Source organism: Ambystoma mexicanum, chromosome 11, assembly GCF_040938575.1.
Source record: "Ambystoma mexicanum isolate Mex_15411 chromosome 11, UKY_AmexF1_1, whole genome shotgun sequence".
NCBI classification, from domain to species: domain Eukaryota; kingdom Metazoa; phylum Chordata; class Amphibia; order Caudata; family Ambystomatidae; genus Ambystoma; species Ambystoma mexicanum.
Window position 1 is genome coordinate 540,153,713 of NC_090934.1, and position 22,570 is coordinate 540,176,282.

General features: G+C 45.2%; 1 protein-coding gene and 1 long non-coding RNA gene across 6 annotated transcripts in view; one reads left to right on the plus strand and one right to left on the minus strand.

The window, feature by feature from the left end:
* The window catches only part of LDLRAD3 (low density lipoprotein receptor class A domain containing 3), a 942,778-nt gene that overhangs the window by 834,139 nt on the left and 86,069 nt on the right, over positions 1–22,570 (minus strand). For 2 of the 5 annotated variants that reach the window (XM_069623356.1, XM_069623355.1), the window contains exon 1: positions 6,993–7,083. The exons of 2 other annotated variants lie outside the window; for them this stretch is intronic. In XM_069623356.1, coding sequence (XP_069479457.1) covers positions 6,993–7,068 — 76 coding nt within the window. In that variant the 5' untranslated portion in view covers positions 7,069–7,083. Of the gene's footprint in view, positions 1–6,992; positions 7,091–22,570 lie in introns of those variants that run through there. One more of the 5 variants, XR_011279658.1, reaches the window with a different exon arrangement.
* LOC138503545 (uncharacterized) lies at positions 7,206–19,249 on the plus strand. The gene is made up of 3 exons (XR_011279659.1): positions 7,206–7,268; positions 14,296–14,493; positions 14,973–19,249. It is a non-coding gene; the product is annotated as an uncharacterized lncRNA (long non-coding RNA).

The following is a 22,570-nucleotide window of genomic DNA, read 5'->3' on the forward strand; positions in this document are numbered from 1 at the left end:
CCCCACCGGGCCACAACCTTAGACTGACAAAGATAATGTTATAGGTAATAACACCCAACAAATGGAATTGTGACTGCGAACGGGGACTGGAACCGATCTCCAATGAAGCGGAATACATGGAGACACAGATAGGAGGCACGGCCGGCGGGGTGGCCCGCAGTGGAGAAAGCGGCGAGGAATGGGTGCTGGAGACCAGGTGAGCATGCCTCACAGAGGATATGATATGGCACTTATAACGCGCCTATACACAAGTGTTTCAAGTGAGGAGCAGTGAATGCCACCGTGAAGATTGCCGGACCGGAGCTCAGGTTGGGGCGACCGCAACATACGCAACATTTGAGGAGCCCCCCGGAGCGAGAGATAACCCACAGCCGGAAGGATCCCCGGGGGCGGAGGAGGAGCGGACAAGCATCAGAGGTGTAAGGCAGCTAGTGAGGGGATCCTCCCACCGCAGGGTGATGGGATGAAAAGAAATTCCGATTCGCTGCAACAGGTAAGCGGGAGACCCAGGGCACTTAATCTATAAAAACACCCTGTGACACCAAAGGGGAAGAGATAGAACTGTAGCCGGAGAGGGGTCTACAATATGCGCATAGGCCCACCCCCAGGGCCTCCAAATGGAGACGCACGAACCTCATTCAGGGTGAAATGGGACCTGGACTGCTCGGTACGAGAGCAGATAACAGGATGCTATCACCCTCATTACGTCCAAGGCGACCAAGCAGGGAGGATAACAGGAAGCATTGTCTTCACCTCTGAGGCCACCGTAGAGGTGGGGTGAATACTCAATTGGGGAAAACTCTAAGGTGACTACCATGATCCCAAATGAAAGAGCGCAATAGCAACTGAGAATAAGCTGGTCTACCGGAGGCGCATACATAGAAAACCGGCCCATCCATCCGCTACCCTGGTCTATAAACCAGCAAAGGAGGGGAGATAGCAGGATACAGAGCACACACTGCCCCGGATGATTGAATAAGGTAACCATTTAAGAAAACCCACAATGGAAAAGACAAATCGGATACAGGGGTTCCCAAACGGAAAACCAGCACCAAAAAGACTAGCAGTCCCCAAACGGATTGATTTCTAAGAAAGGGGGAAAGAGTCAGTGAGAAAAAAAACAGTAAAACCAAATATAAAGATACACCCCACCCCGAGGCACAGAAACGACACAAAAACCTACAAAGACACATGTGATCTCAGCACCAGAGCCTGCATGTACAAGACAAGAGGCAAAGCAGCAAAGTCGATTCCGAGATCCGAGTATCAAACAGCTGTGGAGTGGGGACACTTACACACATCAGCATAGCGGGGGACCAGCACTAAAGGCACAAACTCCGGACCCACATCCAGTCCAGACAATGGCGACTGCTAAATAAGACATGCAAACAAGGTTCATGGAGTTTCAAGAGCCGTTTATGTCCTCGTTCCACAATCAATTTGAGTCACTAAAAGAAGAACTGAAACAACCAGTGCAAGAACTGAGGGTGGATATCGCTAAACTGGAAGAATGGACAGACATCTTGGAAAAAGTGGAGGTGGAAGCAATGCAAAATGGGGAGACCCAGCCCAGGAACACCTGGTCCGCCTTACACACAATCTAGAAATTCAATGCGAGGATCTTAAAAACCGCTCTCGCAGATCCAACATCAGAATTAAAAACATGGTGGAATCGGTGGAGGGCAAAGATCCAAAAGGTGAGGTCCAACAAGTCTTCACGGACATCCCGGCAATCAATGGGGAAGAAGAGATCCAAGTGGATCGAACAGGTTGGCCCTAGGAGAACCGGGTGCACACCCAAGAGGTATATTGGTAGCCCTATCCTCATACCCGCAGAAGGAACACATTTTAAGAAAAGCAAGAACGGCTGGAAAAATCGGGATGAAAAGGACAGAAATACAACTATCAGGACCTATCCCAATCCACGCTACAGAAAAGGAAAGGAATGGGCCCTGTAGTGACATTTTTGGCGTCAAAACAAATTAGATACAAGTGGACATTCCCGTTTGGGGTGCAATTCGCCTGGGAAGGAAAACAATACAGAAGTACAACATGCGAAGAAGGACAGCAGATACTGAATATACAAGATGAGTGCCAGGACAGACCGGTGAAATAGCAGAGCTAGGATCGAGGACGTAGAAGACCATGGGAATGGAAAACAATCCAACAAAAAGGGAAAACTGACAACAACAAAAGGTGACATAACGAAGAAGGTCGGGTAGCACAACATAACTTAACTGGGTCGTCCCACAGCGCGGACTATAGCAGAAACTATCCCCCAGTGGGTGGCAAAGAGTGAAATGTTTCTAGTAACGCTTTGGCACCAGGGGGGAGTGAGCGGGGGAGGCCACTTGGAATCTCCAGTGGGGTTTAGGAGTCCCCGCAATGATATCCCTGGGAAAGTCAAGGGGCAGGTGCGACGGACACTTAGTCAGAGTGACCATAGGATCCTGGGCCATCCTCAGGGAACCTGTGGGTTAGGGAGGGAGGCACAGAGCTGGGGGTTGTTGGTGTGGAGTGGGCGACCAGAGGTGGAATAAGGATCCGAAAGCGGAGGGAGCACCGTTGAGGTTGAGAAACAAAAAGGAAGGGATAAGATTTCTCACATTTAATGTACGAGGTCTGAATACCCCAGTGAAAAGATAAAAGCTTGAAAACTTCCTGCATAGGGAGAAATTAGATAAGATGCTATGGCGTAAAATAGATCCGCTAACCCTCCAGGATGTATGGAGAGAGATAAAGGGCCGGGAACAGGGTTTCACCCACTACTCCCATGTACACCTCAGGATGTCAAGGATAGACTATATATTGGTAACACTGGGCTTTATGGGAAAAATTAGGGGGATAGAACTAGGACCAATTTCATGGTCAGATCACGCCCCACTCTGGGCGGATATTACCCTGAGAAATAGAAAAATTGGGCTTTGGCAGTGGAAACTCCCTATAGATCTTCTACAGAATCCCACACACAGGACTATAATTAGAGAAAAGATGGAAAAATATTTCAGCATAACGAAGTATCACAAGAGATAATATGAGAAGCCTTCAAGGCGGTCGTAAGGAGACACCCAATAGCTCATAAAGCTAGCTAAGACAAACAAATGCACCAATAGGAAAGGGAATTAGAAGGAAAACTAAGGGATATTCAGGGGGAAATTGTAAAGAATCCCACCATCAAGCTGAAAATATCACTGATACATGTCCATGGTTAACTGGATACAATTAGAATGAAACTGGCAGAGAAGGCCTTCTTTATCTGAAACACTGGCATTATATGAAGGCTAATAAAGGAGACAAACATTTGGCCAGACAACTATGAAACAAGTAACGCACACAAACGATCTCAAAAGTTCAAAACAAATTGGGGCTTATACATAGAAGGAATGAGGATATAGGAGAGATTTTCAGGGAATACTATCAGGCCATGTAGACATCACATAATCCTTATGGCCGGGAGCAGTTGGAGTATATTAGCAAGGATTAAACTAGATCTCGAGAGATGGAATCCCCTTATGACAACATGGTGGGGTAGGATGACCCTCAATAAAAATGAATATTTTACCAAAACTATTATACCATTTCCTAGCATTACTGATTAGCGTCCCAAAAATATTATGTAAATCCATTAACAAAGCCCTATCATTATACATATGGAATAGAAGACACCCTAGAGTAGAAAGGACAATACTTACAGCTCCGAAAAACAAAAAGGAGGTATGACTCTTACACATTTTTATAGATACTATGAGTCATTGCAACTACGGGTAATAAGAGAGTGGCTGGCAGAAGGGACACACAAGATATGGAACTGCGGAAGAAAAAAAAAAAAAAACACAACAACACCCGAATCTCAAGATTAGTTAAGTTACGGGAGTGGGACTGGAATAAAAAAGCTATTACGGATGAACCTGCCCCATTTAGCCCAATGTTTTCGACTCCTGATTTCCAGCCGGGCATGGAAAAGGGGGCATTTAGAAAATGGGAGGACGCTGGCTGGTTAAAGATATGTGATATGCCTCAGGATCAAGCAATTAGATCCTTTGAGGAGTCCATAATGGTCCTTGGCCTGAAAGGGAAAGACAGGTACAAATACGAACAGCTGAAACATTGGCTGAACACCCCAACCATTAAACGGGCAGCAACGAGATCATTAACTCCATTTGAATCCTTTATAACAACCCACACAGTTTCAAAGAAACTTGTCTCAGATATATATAAATGCTCAAGATGAAGACATTCAATGGAATTACATTAGATGGGGGAAAAACAGCTGGGAGAATCAATTTCAAGGAAGCACTGGGAATACCTGTGCGGGATTATTCCAAAGTTAACCAGAGCCGTGAAGGTGAGAGAAATGTGGATTAAAATCCTTGTACAATGGGACTATACTCCTGAGAAGCTGCATGCAATGTTCCCACAAGTGGCAGATAAATGCTGGAGGGGATGTAAGCAAGTTGGGAACTGGAAGCATATATGGTGGGAGTGCACGGAACTACAGCAGTTCTGGGAGGAAGTGAAGACCGAAATGCGCAGGATGTTTCAGGGGCTGGGACAAGTGAACGAAAATATATGGATGTGCAGCATGTGGGAACTCAAAGGGAAAGGTTTCACTAAAATACAGAAACGGGGGTTCATGCTATTATTAATCGCCGCCTGTCTAGCGACCGTGCAGAGATGGAAGCAATAAACACCACCCACTCTCGGCTGGCTGCAAAAAGTATGGTCATTCTTGTCTATGGAATGGGTCACTTATAGGATTCAGGGAGATTACGAAAGATTAAAGAAAGACTGGGGGGCGGTACTGCCCTTTCTCCAAAGTGACTATATGGTACAATGGTGCCCACATAAATTCAGAATCCTGGATTTGGTTGGATCCTGAGCTCAATCAAATTGAATGGGTCGGGAGAGACGTTACTTCTGGTCGGGAAGAGGGTGAAGGGGGTTTGACTGTTTTAAAGCTTATGATGTTGTATCTTAATATGAAAGCAATATATTTTAAAGTGCATTGTTATGGTGCTACCCTCACCAGCCAAAAATCAGCTCCTTGGCCCAGCACAAAGACACCCACACACACATTCTTTGACTCAACATTGACTAGCTTATTCACACACAGCATTCATCCACTCATTGCATTAGAGGATCAGAAGTGACCTTCCGATACATTTTATATCCCCCTGCACCTGTTCCAAATAAGCACAGGGAAAATCTTTTGAAAATCGGCATTTACATACAAATTCCCAGAACCCCCTTTCCACCCACTGTCTTGCGCAGTTGTGCATTTGGTGGGAAAAGAGCACCTCAACATGCACAACTATGATGCACATATTTAAGTGTCCTTTGTGCACGGCTCACCACCTTTTTGGCGCAAGTGAAGTAAATGAGCATCCCATCAGTTGCACCAAACAGGTTTTGAAAATCTTGGCGCAATGATTTATCCCTAGCAAAACGAAAGGTGATGGCTGGAAGGTTTTGAATAAATCATAACCACTGGCACGGCTCTGGGCAAACACTCCCGACCATCTTTTTTTAGCCCGCAAGCCATTACAGAAGGGGGAAAACCATATGCAAATCAGGTTTGGTCCTACCCCAAAAGGGGCAGTCCAGCCCCAAGTGCTAGGTCACATCCCTTCTGCACGAGACCACAAACATCCTCAGACATGTTTCAGCCTTATTGGGCATCATCAGTGAGGAGTAGCTTAGGTCTCTAGGCCCGGCAGACTCGGGACCCATGTCTGGGCATACCTGCACCTCTTTTGAAAATCGGCATTTACTTGAAAATTCCAAGAACCCCCTTTCCACCCATTGCCTTGCGCATTTGGTAGGAAAAGAGCACCTCAACATGCACAACTATGATGCACATATTTAAGTGTCCTTTGTGCACGGCTCACCACCTTTTTGGCGCAAGTGAAGTAAATGAGCATCCCATCAGTTGCACCAAACAGGTTTTGAAAATCATGGCGCAATGTTTTATCCCTACTGATCACTTTCATTTCAGGGAGTATGGTTCGAAGTGTCAGAGGGGAATTAGGAATGGGAAAAGGACGCAGGAAAGGGAAAGGGTACATGGGGTTTTGACTGTTACTGCAGTCATTAACCCCAGATTTGCTCATGAGCACATATTGTGTTAAATAACATTAGCTCCAGAGCAGATACTGTGACTGGAATAGTTAGCCCCAGAGTATGTACTGTGCATGCCATCATTGAGGTATTCTGACATATATAACGGATTAGCAGGTACTGTATCAAACGTCATTAGTTCCAGGACAGGTACTGTGTCTAGAATCGGTATCCCAAATCCGGTACAGTGTCTGGAATTATTTGCCCTAGGGCAGCTATTGTCAGATGTAGCTGATGAGCAGGTACGTACTGCACCGGAAGTCAGTTCCAGAGCATGTATTGTGTCAGCACTCATTCGCGCTAGAGAAGGTAGTTTCTGCTGATATTCATCAGGGTGTTGTTTCTGTGTCTGCAGCCATTAGACCTTGAAGAGACAATGTGCCTGCAGTTACTATCCACAGAAGACGCAGAGGAGGAGCCGAATCTGCAGCCATTAGCTACGAGGAATAATTACTTTCATAGTAGGTACTGTAACTGGCGACAGTACACGTCTGCAATCACTAGCCTCTGCATCACTAGGATCTGTGTAGTAGCTGCACAGTTACTGCGTCTGCGAGCATTCCAGAGCCCGAACTGTACCGCAAATGAGATTCGGGGCAACTACTGTGCCTACGATACCAACGAGCTGCCCTGTGTAATTTCAAAACCAGATGTTTGGAAAGTCACGTACTTACCATTTTTAATTTCAACATGTGATAAGTACAATGCAACATATAACTGCTTCAGCTGCAGCCGCTTACTTAAACGTGCATTTCCAGAGGTTGCAAAAGCGTTCCTATTGCCAATATAACAAAGGTTTGCGAACGATCTAGGTTAACAGTGCTAAAAGAAACGCATATAAAATTCACTACAGGAACTGGCTCACATACACTCACCTGATGCTGCCTGGAAACGGAAAAGGAGCGTAAAGGGAGACCTTAGTTTGCATTCATCATCAATTGAAACGCACATTTAAAGTGCATATGAAACACGATAGCATTGTGTTTGTTTAAAAGTTTCCCGACACTTTCTGAAATGCCTTTAAAACGCATTGACGTGTTGCACGTATTTCTGAAATGCCGTTAAGTCGTCGTGACGTTTTCACGTAAGACGTCTACGTGCTTAGGAAGATAATCATGAAGAAAGGAGAAGGCTATACCGTGCCCGGGCAGGTATTGATTTTCTTATTGAGTATCTATAAGGCGCTTTTACGTCTCGGAAGCGTCAGGAATATTTAGGTGCCGGTGGGTTTGTTGTTCCATTTTGATGTTGGTTGCAGCAACAGCGGATCTTTCTGTGTCTTGGCTGGTAAATATACCCGGTTCCCTTCTCCCCCCGTCCCCAAACAGAAGTGATTTATGGTCAGATAAATGCGGCTGTCAGCAAGTCGGAGTTTATTGTTTGGTAAGCGTATTTGCATCTTTTCCACCTCCACATGGCAGTAGTTTTTTGATGTTTTCACAGGCTTTCTACAAAACTGTACAGTACAGCGTATACGCCGTCTTCACCTTTATCTGCGCAAGACGGTTTGGACTGTTTTAACAGCAATGAACTCGCCCAGTTTCAAATTAAGCTCCATGTTGATCACATTTTTACCACAGCCTAGGGTGAACAGATTTAAAAAGTAAAAAAACCGGGACAGGGCGCGTAGCATAAAAGTTGGACTTTCTTGTGAAAGTAGCTTTCAAGGTACTACACATCAGTAGCGGTTGGAGAAGGGGGTTTAAGTGTTACTTAAATCACTCATATGCCTAGCACTATCTCGTACGTTGTAAAATGCAGCATTTCTTCTGTGTGAGCGGTACCTTCCAGCTATGAAGACCTACTACCAAAAACTGGGATCACTGCAGTTTTGAATTGGAGCATAATCTTGGGACAGTCTCTGCAAAACCGGGATGTCTGGTCACCCTCCCACAGCTGCATGCTTGCTTTTTTTCTGCACTGCTGCAAAGGCACATGCAGGCTTGGGTGCCTCAGGGACTGCCAGGCCCTCCTGTGGCAGGGTGATGGATATCTGGGGCGAAGGACGAGTGCAGCGGCAGCCTGGGGCTCTGGGTGAAGAGCAGTGGCGGCGGGAGCACTACGGCATGAAGTTCCCTTGCCATGATTTTACTGCCTTTACGAGGTGAAGGGTTCTGATTTGAAAATTGCATCGAGATGTGCCTAACTTTACTGCTCTGTGCTGCCAGGCAGTGCATTGATCTGTACTGGCCAGTCTGTAGCACAATATGTCCTTCTTGATGTCCCACACCCCCATTTCTTCAACTGTCTGTATAGGACAGAATTCCTTCATTTGCCTATGTTCTAGTCCTGCCAGCAAGACAACAATGAGTATTTTGGCTTGAAACTAGGTCTTGCATCTGTGGGGCAGGGCACATCCACATGTCTGGGGGAAGAGGGCGTGATCCAGGACGGTGAGAAGAGAAACAATACTTTTTTTTTTTTGCTTCACTTAACTGAGCATGGTGAGCCACTGGCCCCCTGTGCACATGCTCAGTCAGTACGTCGTGATGGGGACGTGGTCAGGAAACAGGCTATAAACGCAGCCTGCATGCGTGCTTTCCTGTATTTGGATCTCCTGTCCAGGCCGTGTGGCTTCCTGCTGGTGCCGCCAGCATTCTTGCCCGGTAAGGGAATTCTGCTTTTTGGCTCACCACCCCCAACACAACAAGGTGCCGAGAAGCAAGCGTTTCAGGCCTGTCCCAGTCACTCTGCTCCCCCTGTGGACCCACAAAGGTGGACGTATGCGAAGAGGAGGCAAGCAGGGGGCCGTATCACTGCAATGCTGGTGCCCCTCTCCTTCTGTGCCCCTGCCTTGGGGCCACGGGGGAGAGGAGGGGAGCTGTAGCACGCATTGCCAGTGTTGTATGATATCCCGCTCCCCCACAGCAGATGCAGATTGATGGAGCCCAGCAATCTGGCGTGGTGGAGCCGGATTTCATACACCACCTGTCCCCCTGCTTTGGCTGGGCCATGGGCTGACTCTGGCCGGGACGGAGACCTGGCATCGGATTGCGTGACCCGGCCTGCCTCAGCCCTGACCAGGCTTTTTCCAAGCGCCCAGATTGTCGAGGGTGACCTAATCTTCACTGTACTCCTTTCCCCAGCTGTCACTCGTGCATTTCCTGCCTCTTATTTGCTCATCCTGTTTTCTTCTGTCCTGAAAGGGACACCACGGGAATCAATGAGCCATGAACATCACTGGGGTGGGGAAAGGCCTGGCATCCCTGTTGAAAGCAGGCATTCTACATGCTGGCACATTATTGTTGTTCAAATGTGCATTTTACACGTTCATGGGGGGGGTAAGTAATTTCCAAACTCAAAAACGCTACTGAAAGTTGCATTCACTAGTTTTCTTTGCAATGTTTTTTTTTTTTTGTCTGAGCACTACGCCAATACTCTGTAATTTTTGTGCCCCTTGCTTTGCATTTTATCACAGGTTACCTTTATAAAGATGTTATGTTTGTCAAACTGGACAATCCCAAACAAATGCTTCTGTTCTTCTGACAGCAGTTATTAGGAAATCAACTTTTCATGTTCACTACAGAGGCAGAAATACCCCAACCCATTGCCCTGGCCAAACACATTTAATAGCACTTCCTTTTTTGAAGTCATTTGATTAACATGTTTTGCATGTGTAACATCTCAGCAGCGTCTGTCAACCTGCTGAGCTACCCCGGTAGCCATCTACTATAGAGCGAGTATGCATCCTTTGTACTAAAAATCACTGCATTCCCGACAGTACTATGGGTGCACCGCTGCCATGGAAGTGATGTAAAGTGGAATTCATGTATATCTTCTGCTGTGCGTGCCAGGCCTTCGTTGTAGAGAAGTCATGGCCCCTCGTGTCTGGCATGGCAGCCGCAGCAGAGTCTGCTTCTACTTCAGCATTGTCACTGAAAGGCAGTAAAAGCTAAATGGCTTACTCGATATCTCTGAAAGTTAGCTTGGTTGGTTAAGCACTACTGTGTTGGATTCTATGTAAGATATGTAGATTAATGATTGGAATGCCAGCAGGCTTGAACTATTCTAGGCAGGGAATAGAAGGGTAAAATATAGATGCTCACTCTATCATTTTCTGTCTGTGTCTGGGTATGAGTCACATTGTCAGGTATGTGCTCTGACTGCTCTGTTCTCTCTGCCAGATGGGGTTGACTGTCAGCTGGGGTGGACTGGCCTATAGGGAACTTGGGAGATTTCCCAGTAGGACTCTGCACCCTAGGTCCCCTTTGTATGCAGGGGAGGATGTGCGCTGACGGACAAGAGTGTAAGTGCAAATCTTGGTAAGGTCAACTTGAAACTTCCGAATATTTTTTTATTGTACTTTTTCAATTGCAAGAGCACAAATAGAGCCATCTAGCAATGCAAAGTCCCCAGCAGCAGTGGCGCCATCAACAATCCTGACATCTGAAGTAGGACTTGCTGAAGGTAAAGATGCCCTTTTAAAAAAATATATATATTTTGCCGTGGGTGAAGGTGGTGTAATTTTAAAGGTATAGTCACAAATGGGGATTTCAAACCTATTTTTGAGGCTATTCCTTTCTCATGTCCAGTTTTGGGGGTACTGTTTTCAAGTCTCATGTGGGAGTTGCATTTATGGTGCAATGTGTACTCTCTCCTGGTTTCCCAGCTTTATGTCCTTGTTACTAGCTGAAGCCTAACATCCAGGAGCTGGTTTTAGCCACGGCTCATCTAATCCAATATGTGTCCTCTAATCGAGTTATTGCAAGCAATGAATTTGGTCTAGCACCCACACCTCTATTTGGGGCATCATTGATAACCATTTCGCAACCGATAAACATTTGAGTCCATGTGTATAGGGGAGCCCAAGCCAGGTAAATCTTTCTTAGGGGGAGCTTGGGGGTAAGAAAAGTACAGTATAGAGTGACTACTACCTTGTTATAAAGAAAACATTCATTTTTTGTTTTAAAGGCAAATAACCTAATTGCTATCTTGCTGGCACCGTTCTATCTTAACATATATTTTGAGTGCTAGTTTGCAAGAGCACTTGGACCCTCCCTGGTCCCTAGCGGATGGTGCACGTGCAGGCTTGAACAGCAGAAGCCTAATATACTTAACAAATCTTTGAAAAATCCCTGGTTGCTTTTTTTACTTTTTAAAGTGGTCCGTTATCCACGTGCTTGTGGTGCCCTCCTGCGCAACCTTGCTATGTGTACGGTACAGTGCATATACAACATGACCGCATCTTCAGTGGGTACGAGCAAATCATTCCAGTGCTTTAATGTGAAGGAAACAGTTGCACAGGCTCAGTGATACTCGAGATTGACTCTGTCGGCAGCTTAAGAACACTGTAGTGTCGTGTAGCCCCTGTGAGAATGTGCCTATTGTTTATAAAAGGCACAATGGTGCTATGTTTGTAATATTCAATAAGGTCCCCAGACAGCTGCACGCCGGTGCACAGAAGCCCGCTGGCATAGATTTCCCCTGTGTGAGGATTGTTGATGTGTGGCATGTGGGAAGCATGTACGACTTTCGCAGCATCTTCAATATTGCTTAATTCTGAAGCAGGGTGCCAAGGGGCACAGTTTTGTCTGTCTGGAAAGAAGTCTGGCTAAGCTTTGAAGTGTGTGGCAGACTGAGCCACTGTGTGGTACGGGGTGTGCTGCACACACCGCCAGGTGTCGTCTCCGGCCGGGGATGATTGAAATGCCCCGATGAATGCACTCTTTGATTCCTGCCTCCCTGCTTCTGTTGGCACAGGGTGCATTGGGCTTTACTTTACAAAAGCTCCAAATTAGGTTTGCTGTTGTGATTCTGCGCACAGAGAAAGTTGTAGATCTTGCCAACCAAGCTCTCATTAAGAAGGGAGAAAAAAAGGCTTCTCTAACAGTGGACAGATGCCCCTTATTTATTGCTCTTAACATCGCTTGCGGCCTGATCATTGCTTTCGCTTATGTCATTGAACACCAAAAAAAAAAGTTAAAACACAGAACGTCACTATAAGCGCCATCCATTAATTGTCCAGCAACTGAAAGAGATTTGTATTAAAGGAGTCTCGACCCCTCGTCCCCTCCCACGCCCTTCCTTTTCCACCTCATTCAAGCTGGGGAAGATTTTTTACAGTATATGCATCATTTTGAGATGTGATAAGTGTACAGAACCGGTACTCTTGTCTCAAGTTAAGTTCAAGGTCAAAGCACCCCTAAAGAGGTTTTGTAAAGTAAAGCTGCCCCCATAAAAAGCTAACTGTTTGGCATTCAACCACTATAATTTTCTATACCCAGACACAGACAGAAAATGATAGAGTGAGCATCTATATTTTACCCTTCTATTCCCTGCCTAGAATAGTTAAGAAGTCGAGCCTGCTGGCATTCCAATCATTAATCTACATATCTTACATAGAATCCAACACAGTAGTGCTTAACAAAATTAAAAGCATTATTATTTCTTTTCACTGCTGGAAGTAACGGATGCTATACCCGTGAGGCAGAGCTGTTGTATTGCTTTTACGCCATTTATTTCAAAGAACATATAGAGAGCTTGTTTACCCAAGCCTTTTCAGGTCATATTAGGGCGAAGTTGTGGCAGCCTTTGGCTGCAGGGAAAAGTGTTTGAAGTCCCTCCATGACTTGTTCTCTCCTCCGTCTGTTATGTTCAACATTTAGGGGAAATCACTACATGATTTAATAAATACAAATGTAATTTTCAGGCACTCAGATTACTGCATGTTCTAGTTATACTTATGTTGCATTCTATATATAGGTTAATGAGGTTCCTGGAGGGTTTTTATTGCCCCTTAAATGCAGTTTGTTTTTTCCAAACATTGCACCTCAGCAGTTAATTGAAGATAGTTTGCCTGTAAACCTTATAACTTATTTATTGAATGCTTGCCAGGGTTAGTTGTGATCTGTCACTAATTTGAAATCACTTTTTTGATCATTGTTTATTATGATCTGGGGTGAATGCTTTTTATGATTGTTTTTTTGTGTCACTAATGATGTGACCAGTACATTCTCGTTGGCCATTTTCTTGCTTTTCTGGATTTTTCAGCAGCCTTGTTTAATAGTTTATTGACCTGGGTGTTAGAGGAGTGCTGTTAATTGCTTTGCTATTTGTAAGTGGGAGGTCACTGTATTCCCGTCTTCAAATTTTTTTTATGCTGAGCCTCCCCCGAGTAAAAATATAGTTTTCACCCGTGCCCCAACAAGCCACAAATGCTTATCTTCTATTAAAAACAGTCACCATAATCCAGCTTCATGACCCCCTATTGCCATCCTTTGGGCCCCCGAGTTTGAAGACCACTGCCTTAAGGCACCCTAGCTGTTCAGCATACAGAGGCCCCCTTTTTGTGGATGATTCCTTCTTCCCCCTTTCTAGTTCCACAATGACTGTTCTACTGGTCAGTCTGATAAATGCTCCTACTGGCTGCCCCTCTCTGGCTTTAACGCTGTTGATGCTCTGTTGCCTCTGCAATGTTCCACATAATGGGTTCATGCCTTCCTCAGATAGGTGCACCGGACCCTTTAAGTAATGAGCTATCTAAGTGTATCAGGCCGTGATGCTCTGTAAAATGTATCCATGGCTTGGTTTACTTTTTTTACAGGACCTTTCCGCTGCTCATGAGCGTTGCACTTTTTCAGCTGTAGTGCATAATTTGTGGCACAGTAGCGATGGTTATGGAGGAGTGGGAAGATTCTCACCCTTCTGGAGGATGGTGCCTGACTCATGTTAGCAAAGGGCCGCCTACTAAGGCTTAATATTTACTTTTTGTTCCCCCAGAAACTTTGGTCGTGGGTTCTGTCCCTGCATACCGTGCTATTTACAGTCCCTATAATTTCCTGTACGTGTTGCTGTCCGCAAGCCGGGACGCTCTAAGGTTGATATTTACATTTAAGAAACTGAAACGGGTGCTTGTCCTTTTTAAAGGACACACACAAAATGACTCTGCAGCATTTTAGGTACAAGAGCTCAGCAGTTAAGAAGGTATTGCATCTCCAGAACACCCACCACTAATTAAATTAGCGAGCAGATGGAACTAGTTGAAGAAACAATGGGTGAAGTCTTGGAGGAAGTAACCAAGCGCCAAGAGACGCTTCACTCACCAATAAGGACACCTCAGACAGGAACATCCATAACAACCCCACTATAAATGAATGGTTTTGCGTACAGAGAAGTTTCATAAATACTTGGAGCATACTGAATTAGCATACTAAATTAACCTAATTTTTCTTCTTTTAGGCAATAATTCAAATCTCTTGAATGTGCTTTTCTTTTATTCCGACAATTCTCGTTGTATTTGAAAGGATGGGGAATTTGAGCCTTTGGCAATTCCGGGTGAAGTTAATTGTAAATGGCTGATAGAGGGTCTTGATGAAGTAAAAGAGAAATACGCGAAGAAAAGGATTTCAAAACAGTAGTGCTTTTCCCAGTCGGCAGGTAAGCAATGTATTTCTCTCCCCCCCCCCCCACCCCCATTCTATTTGATGTTTGGGGGAGGAGGGTAGATCTGACATCCCTACACGGAGGCATTTCCTTTTTTCACACATACAGATGAGTGTTGAACAATTCCCACCACTCTTTACAGCATCTCTTAACTCTACAGTAACTCTCTAAAGGATAGAGTGTCTACATGATTTCTCTTATGTTACTGGGCATTTGCAGAGCACCTTTTACCATTGGTATGATCTGAAAGCGCTATTGGTTGAACGCCCTTGGGGCCTGTGTGTAGGTCAGAGTATATGTGCAGCTAGACTTGAGTTGTGGGTAGCTGCATGGGGAGGGAAGGAAAGCGCCAATGAGGGCAAAAATAGGCGGATAGGATTGTGCTTAAGGGGAGTCTCTTACCTGTGTACAACTGAAGCAAAAAGTCTGTTTCACGTTTTGAAGTTTTTAACTTGCTTTTTTCATACCCACAGCCAAGTGTATGAAGACAGAAAACATTTGATGAAATAATTAAAACCTATTGTGATGCAGAGGGACTAATTCAGGCGTTAAAAGGTAAGGCAGAGTAGGAAAAGCAGTCGCTGGTGAAATCTGGGAAGCGCTGGAAACTACAAGAAGAAAGCAACTACTGGAAATGACGAAGAGGCAGTGAAAAAACTAGAAGAAAGCAGACAATTCTGTTGTAAAAGCTGATGGTGGAACCAGACTATTCCTAAACTTGGTAATGGCTGTTTAGTTATGATGGCACACACGTTGGAAAAAGTCTGTTGGCAGGGATGGCTCTGTTACTTGACCTGGACAATTGAAAGACCCAGCAGTGAATCGGCAGATGTCTCTGTGTAATGTTGCAGTTCCCAAAGATGTAGCTGCCCAGCAACTACAAAAATATTGGACTATCGAATAACGGTCAATTGTCTGCTACGAAAGTTTTGTTGAACAGATCTAATTTGACAGGCTCAACTCTACCATGTCTTCTCAACAGTATGTCATGCCTGTTTAGACAGTGAAAGTGACACTTGCATGTACCCACATACCTGCTCATTCCTTCAGATTACAGTCTTGGAATTGGAACATCCCCACAACCGAGTTTTGTTGCTACTAATCGACAACGTAATTGTAGCTCACGTGCTGCTGTGTGAAACTGCAAGTGCTCTTGTGTGTAGAACTAGTTGATCTGGTGAATTTGTAGGTTGGTGCCAACTTGTAAAGGGTACGTGTTTTTGTCCTATTGGGTAATGTCTATGATTTCTGGTGTGGTCAGCGAGTGTTTTCTTAGGTGTGGTGAATGGTCCCATCTAATTGTTAGTAGGTGAAGTGGCCGTCGGCAGTCTGTCATACAGGTACACCTTTAACAGATTTTATTTATTTTTTATAACGTGCCTAATACCATACCAGAGTTTGGTTTCTAAGCACGGATCTGGGATTCGAACCTCTGTTGCTCTGCGTGGTCTTGCTTTCGAGACAAGCAGGTTGCCCCTGTGTTATCCTCTGTTCACAGATTTTGGTTAGATCACTGAAAGTGTGTAATTGTGGGAGTTTATTGGGTGCAATGCCATTTTAGCTAGAGGTGAGAACTGAAATGAGGGAGTTTAAAGGTTGGTTCGGGACATTGCAGGATGGATTTGTAGTTTTGTATACTAAATCGGCAAACTTGGTTAACGGCATTTGCGTGCTCTGGCATAGAAGGCAAAGATGGAAAGTGAAGGCTGCAAATTCCCTTGAGGTTTTCCAGTAAACTATCCATAAGTCTTACTAGACTCGCCCTATATTAGAACACCCTAGTGGTGTTTCTGGGAAGCTTGGTCAATCTGCTGGCTATACGCACTGATATAGCCCGCAGATTGATTACAGCCTGCAAATTGGGTGTTTGCAAAGAAAGCAGCTTCAACGTTGTATTCTGCAACGTTGAAGCTGCTTCCTTTGGTGTATATGAACACTTTCACATACATCAAAGCAAGCAGCTTCAATGTTGAATTCTGCAACGTTGAAGCTGCTTACTTTGGTGTGTATGAAAGTGTTCATATATACCCATGTTTTCAGCATTTTTGTAAAATAACAAATGTCGTTATTTCACAAAAATGCTGCTGAGATTTCAGGACTGCGCCCGTTATGACAAAAACGGGCGCAATCCTGAAGGTGCACTACGATGACGCGCAGGCCCACTTGAAAATACTGGTGGAGCCTGGGCTTACTGATTTGGCGCAGTGAATCCTGCTTTTTAGCACATTCACTGTGCCAAGTTCAGAATCGGCCCCTGGGGGTGTTCTAATAGCTTTATAGACCTGCAGCGAGGTCCGTACTGGGCGTTATGGTCCCTCATACCTCGTTAAAGGCTTTCGCTCGGGCCATTAACTCAATCTTCAGGGCCCATAAAGCCCGGTACGGCCCTCACTGTAGGTATATAAAGCTATACTAATACCACCCGTCTTACAAACAAGGGATTCATGCTGGGTTAATCAAAACCCTTTTCCTAATCTTTTGGAAGCATCATGAAGTAACTCCTCCTGAAGTTGTCTGTAATAATCCTTCACAATTCCAAACCCATCCTACGCTTGTCGTGGAACCATCCTGTAGTAATGTCACACTCATCCCGAAGTTGTCATGTGGTCATCCTGGAGAAACCCCCCCCCCCCCCCCCCACCCGTAAAGATGTCATGGAGGGGCATCCTGGAGTAATACCAGATCATCACTGGAAGTAATCAGATCTCATCCTGGAAAAGTTTCTGTGATCACTCTAGAGTCAGCTCATTTAAATATTTCAGCCTATACACATACCTTCGGATGATCTCCCTGAATTAGCCATGGATGACTCTAGGATGGAGTCACTGAATGATTTCAGAATGATTCCAGGAAGATCTTCCTTTATGACTTGGGCAGCTAATGTCATGTCAATGTTTCATCCTAACGAATAGTCATTTTGGTTGGGTAAAAATAATTGTAAATAGTGGCCATGACTTTTGCCTGTTGACCTTTGGGCTTCCCATAAATATTAACCCTGGAGACACGCTTGCATACATGTAAGCACCTACTGTACAATGGCAACTGGCTAGCTGGACCCACCCTAAAAGAATTCACGCTGCTCCCAAACATGGAAAAGACTGGCGTCCCTTTACCAAACCGGAGCTGGATGGCCTCCGTGTACGCAATCTGTAGTCATTCAGCATGGGAGGAGGGGCCGGTACACACGATTGATGACTCTGGCTGCAGCGATCGCAAATCCTGCTCATGACTGTCCGCTTGCCTCCAGGCATCATATTGCTACCCCTTAATATTAACAGGGCAATGTTCCCTGCAGGCACTGCATATACCCTCATGAACGTCTGATATGAGTCGATGTTCCCCAATGCCCCCTACAACTCACATAAACTTACTGTGCAACTCTTACTCCTTTGGCACATCCTTTCTCAAAATAGAAAACGAAGTACGGGGCATGTAGTAGCGACTAGTTCTGATTAGAAGAGTGGACCTAAGGAGGTGTTCTTGTCACATGACCTGCACAGTAGAAGCAACGTTTGTTCTGTAGTATCTTGTGAAAGGTCTACGTTTTATGTTGTAATGTAGCTTGTTCCCCTACCTGCCGAGCAGGAAGGCAAGAGGCGGAGAGCGCAGAGGTGCGTCCTACGAGGAGGAGTATGACCATTCGTTGTACATTAGGGCTGAGGCAGGAAAGTCTTTCTTGCAAAGGAACGGATATATGCTGTTTCGGGCCAGTGCTTTAGTGAGCTATCACATTTTGGAGGGGTGAGAGGGCCACTTTAATTAATGGATTAAGTTGATATTTTAAAATAGCGTTCCAAATCCTCCATTCGATGGAATGCATGGTTGTAATGTATTAAATCATTCCAATGACCATATGTTGCAAAAATCAAACCTGTAGTCTCCATTACAATTTACCTTACGTGTTCGAGAACAATTTAATTATGCCTGTTGTAAGGTAAGAACAAGTCAGTCACTGGTTTACCGTTACAGGCTCCACTTGTGCACTGTTTTCATGCCTGCATGACACCTCCTTTATTTGTCCAACATGGTGACGTGTGCCGTCCCGCTTCTTAAAGGGAACACACCACACTCCTTTTTCTTAAGTTTAAACTCCATAAAAACACTAAAATAGCAGGTATTCAAACAACTGTTCAAATCCAATAACTGCTTTCCTTATGAAACGTCAACCAATAGTTTGGGTCTATTTTGCTGTTGTATAACATACAAGATGTAACTCCTTTTGACCCACAGTGCTTCTTTTGGCACTCTACAAACCACTTGCTGCACTTCAAGCCAGCCCAATGTTGGCTCGACCCATTGCTGCGCATCCCCATCTATTAACCAGATTGGCTGCTTGACTCTGTAGAGACAACCGATTGACCCACCAGCTCAATCTGCTGGAAGCCATTGACTTGCCTATCTTGAATGCCTTCATGATCAAGCAGAAGTATTGTCCCGTTGCCGATCTCACCCCCGCTCCCAACTATTGGAAGCCATCGACTTCACTGTTGCGAATGTGCACACATTGAACCAACTTGCCAGTTGGAGGGCACGACTGGAAAGAGCCTAGAAGCTCGGCTTGATGCCGTTGATCACCCAAAGATGAGATCTACGTTGTTTTCAAGAAGCCTGGTCTCCCTGGTCGGGGTGAAAGGACCACAGTGACTTTTAAAAACCACTTCTACAGTTTCCCAAGACACATCCATGAACAACGGACATTGTTACCAAGCTTGAGCACCCCTGCTTATAAATCCAAAATCCGTTTCTCAAAGTTTTGCATTCTGAGTTTCTTTTACAGACATGGGTTTTTAGCTTGTTTGCTTGCATTGATTGTTAAAGGGATGGAAGGAATACAAGTAAAGTAATAGTCTACATCAGGCTTCAACATTTGTACTCGCCACTAGACATTGACGAGTGATGGACTCAAGTTTAAACGGTGCGCAGAGTGCGTGAGGAGGACTAAGAGGGTAACAAACTCTTTCTGCATGATTGGTAACTTCCAACCTGAAGCCTTTACCTTTGGTGTACATCTTTTATAATCATTTGGCAGCATTGAAGCTTATTTGTGAAGAATTTCAGAGCACTCCTCTAGAAATTGGCTGACTCGTTTTAGATTAAATCTATTGCCAATAGGCCTCACCGAACTTTATGCTCACACTTGAATGAAACAATACGCGTATGTACTTTTGTGCCCAATAGGTGCCAACTGATGCATTTTTATTCTTTTTTTAACCAGATACCATCGTACCTGCTGTGAAGCAATCTTAGCGATTCTTAAATCACAAGGGTGTACACCATGCTATCCTGCTTTCCTGTACTTTCAGTTGTTGCCTGATTTTGCTGAACTTGTTTTATTGGCAGCTCTGAGAATTGCACCCAGTGCTTTTAGGAGAGGGGTGAACACTCAAGTGGTCACATGTGGGGCATTGTAAAGGCATCATGAAGACGCAGATGACAGACTTAAAGTTCATACAAAAGAGGTTTATTAACTTAAATGTCAGGGGGGTTGAACGCCTAACTTGCCCTATGCTGCAGTGGGATTTACCTACCTGAAAGAAACTAAGGACAGTCTGAGTTAAAGAGTTCAACTTAAAAGTCTGTCTGTGTCCAAAACCTATCCTTGCCCTCACAACTACAATTAACGAATGTGTAGAGATGTCAAATTCAAAAGAAAAAAGTTCTGAGCGTCTTTCAGCTCACAGCTTTCTTTCAGCTTCCCCTTCCCTAAGCACAGGTAAGTTTCATGAAAAAGTCTGATAATTACCATAAATTCAAGATGTTCAAGTTCCAAATCAATCCTTGGGGTTCCCTTCCCCAAGTTTCAAGTAACATAGTTCACAACAAAAAGGGTCTCGAGACTCAGTTCTTCTGCAGTGGTTTCATTGGGCTGTTGTGCAGTGTCCTATTTCACAATGCAGGGATCTCTGCTCTAGGCGCAGTTGTTACACCGCACATCCTATAGGTCGCGCAAGCAGGATCCCTGGATTCCTCAGTCAACCCAGGTTCCTTGGTACTTGCTCCTGTGCACCAAGCCACCTTCACTTAGTTCCTTTTAGTGACCTCTTGGCTTTATGGGTATTCTTGCACTCTCTTCTCCTTTATAAACCTTGTGGCTCTGCCACCATGTGTCACACACCTCTTGCCCATCTGTGGCCTTGACGCACTGCAGTCATTCAAAGTTCATTGTGTGGCTCTCTTTAGCCTTTGATATATTCGATTTCAAAGTTCAAGTCGAATCGTGGTGCAACATACATTTGATATTTTACTTTCATTTCAGTGTCCCATGTGCACTTTGCTCATTTGTAAGATCTCATTCAGTTCAGTATTTCATATGCACTTATTTGCTTCCAAGTTAAGTTTCCATTTAGTTTGGTATTCAATATGCATGTATTGGACAGACTGTTATTCATTTGTAGTCCCTCAGATGTGCCCCAGTGCCCACGTGCCCTTCCAACACTCACCGGCTTGTTGTACGTCTTTCCAGTGGTTCCCGTGACTTCCTCCTAACTCTGGAAGTCGGGGAAACCCACTGGTGCAAGTCCCACTCGCCTGCCGTGTGATTCTCTACACAATGGCTCCCCGGCTTCTTCCTAGACGCGGCCAATGTCCTCTCTGCACCGGGTTTCTCTTTGCATGCAGCTCCTGCCGTGCGCACTTGGAGATGGAAGCTCCCAGACATGGGGAAATTGCTCAGCCCACTTGTTTCAGCTCCCACAAGTCCTCTGGGATAGTTGCCACTTCCTGGCTCTGTCCAACCACGGCTGCCTCCTCATAAGGGTCTTCTGCTCCTCCTGTCACTCTCCTTGTGCCCTGCCTTGCTGGGCTGTCCTCCTCTTATACACCTGCGGCCCCTTGACTGGCTGCAGATGTGGATGTGGATGTCCCATTAGCCTTGCATGTCCACAATTAAAAGGGACATGCCTGACTCTCGCAGCTCCTAGCAGGCATCTTCTTCGTCCCAGTACCTAAGTGGTGAAAAGGTTTAATCTCCACTGCTCTCAGTTGCCTCTTCTTCGTCCGAGTACTGGAGTGGTGGGAGTGTGTGGTGTTCATTACTCTGTCTGAGGGGAGCTGGCTTAGAATAGCCCATAAAGGTTGGGGGAGGGTTAGGTTGGTGGTCAATAGGGAAAGGGGGACACCATGTCTCGCCCAAGGGCTGCCCACTCCCAATCTGCAAGGACCCTCCACCAAGGTGATCCTCTCTTGCTTCTCCACCCTGAGGGTAAGGATCCAAGAACGATGGCATTTCCCTGGCCACCTGCGCAGAGGATCCAAGGGGAGTATGTGTGAGAATACCCTCTGGTTTCTCACAGCATCTAATAATAAATACTGCGCAATAAACTGCTTAGTAAATCTGTTGGGCTCCCAGATTTATTAAAAGGTCATCAGAGCCTTTTCCTTCCTCTTAAAAGATTCTCATCAGAAGGAAGACTATAATTTGTGCAGCTGAGTTGCCAAACATGCGAAAGGCAGTCACCCGTGGGATGAATACTCCTACTACAAAGGAAAGGTGGTTGTGCCCGTCGGTGGACCCAGGCTTAAATAAATTGTTACATTGCACCAAGTCTCCTATGGCCTCTTGATGGTGCCTTTAGAGCCACACATTTTCTGAAATGGAGAGCCCCAAAGAAAATGGACCCTCAATTTCTAAGCTGTGCAACCACTGTTATCCTAGATCTGTCTGCCAGATTCCCACCAGGTGCTGTACCTTATATAACCCATAAGTATTTTTTCATGGGAGGCTTACATCAGAGGGCCAGGACCCACATAATTCAGCTTGTCTGTTATATGTTGGGGAGTTCTCACCACAACAAGGGATAGGGCGATGCCTCATGGTCGCCTTCCATTGGGAAAGCCCTAGTCCTGGGAAATGTTTGTAGATTGAAGAGTAGTTTGTGTTTCAGTTAAGGGAATATTCCTGTCACCGCCTTCTCTGTCACCAACAGTCAGTCCGTAACTGCCACATGTGTCAACCTGTCATTGGTCCAGTCTGTTGTCACTCTGTCTCCAAGCAATGAATCCTCCTGTTCCACTACTGCAATGTCCCACACTCCCATTAGGGTAAAACCTCACTCCCCACTTTCCAGGCATG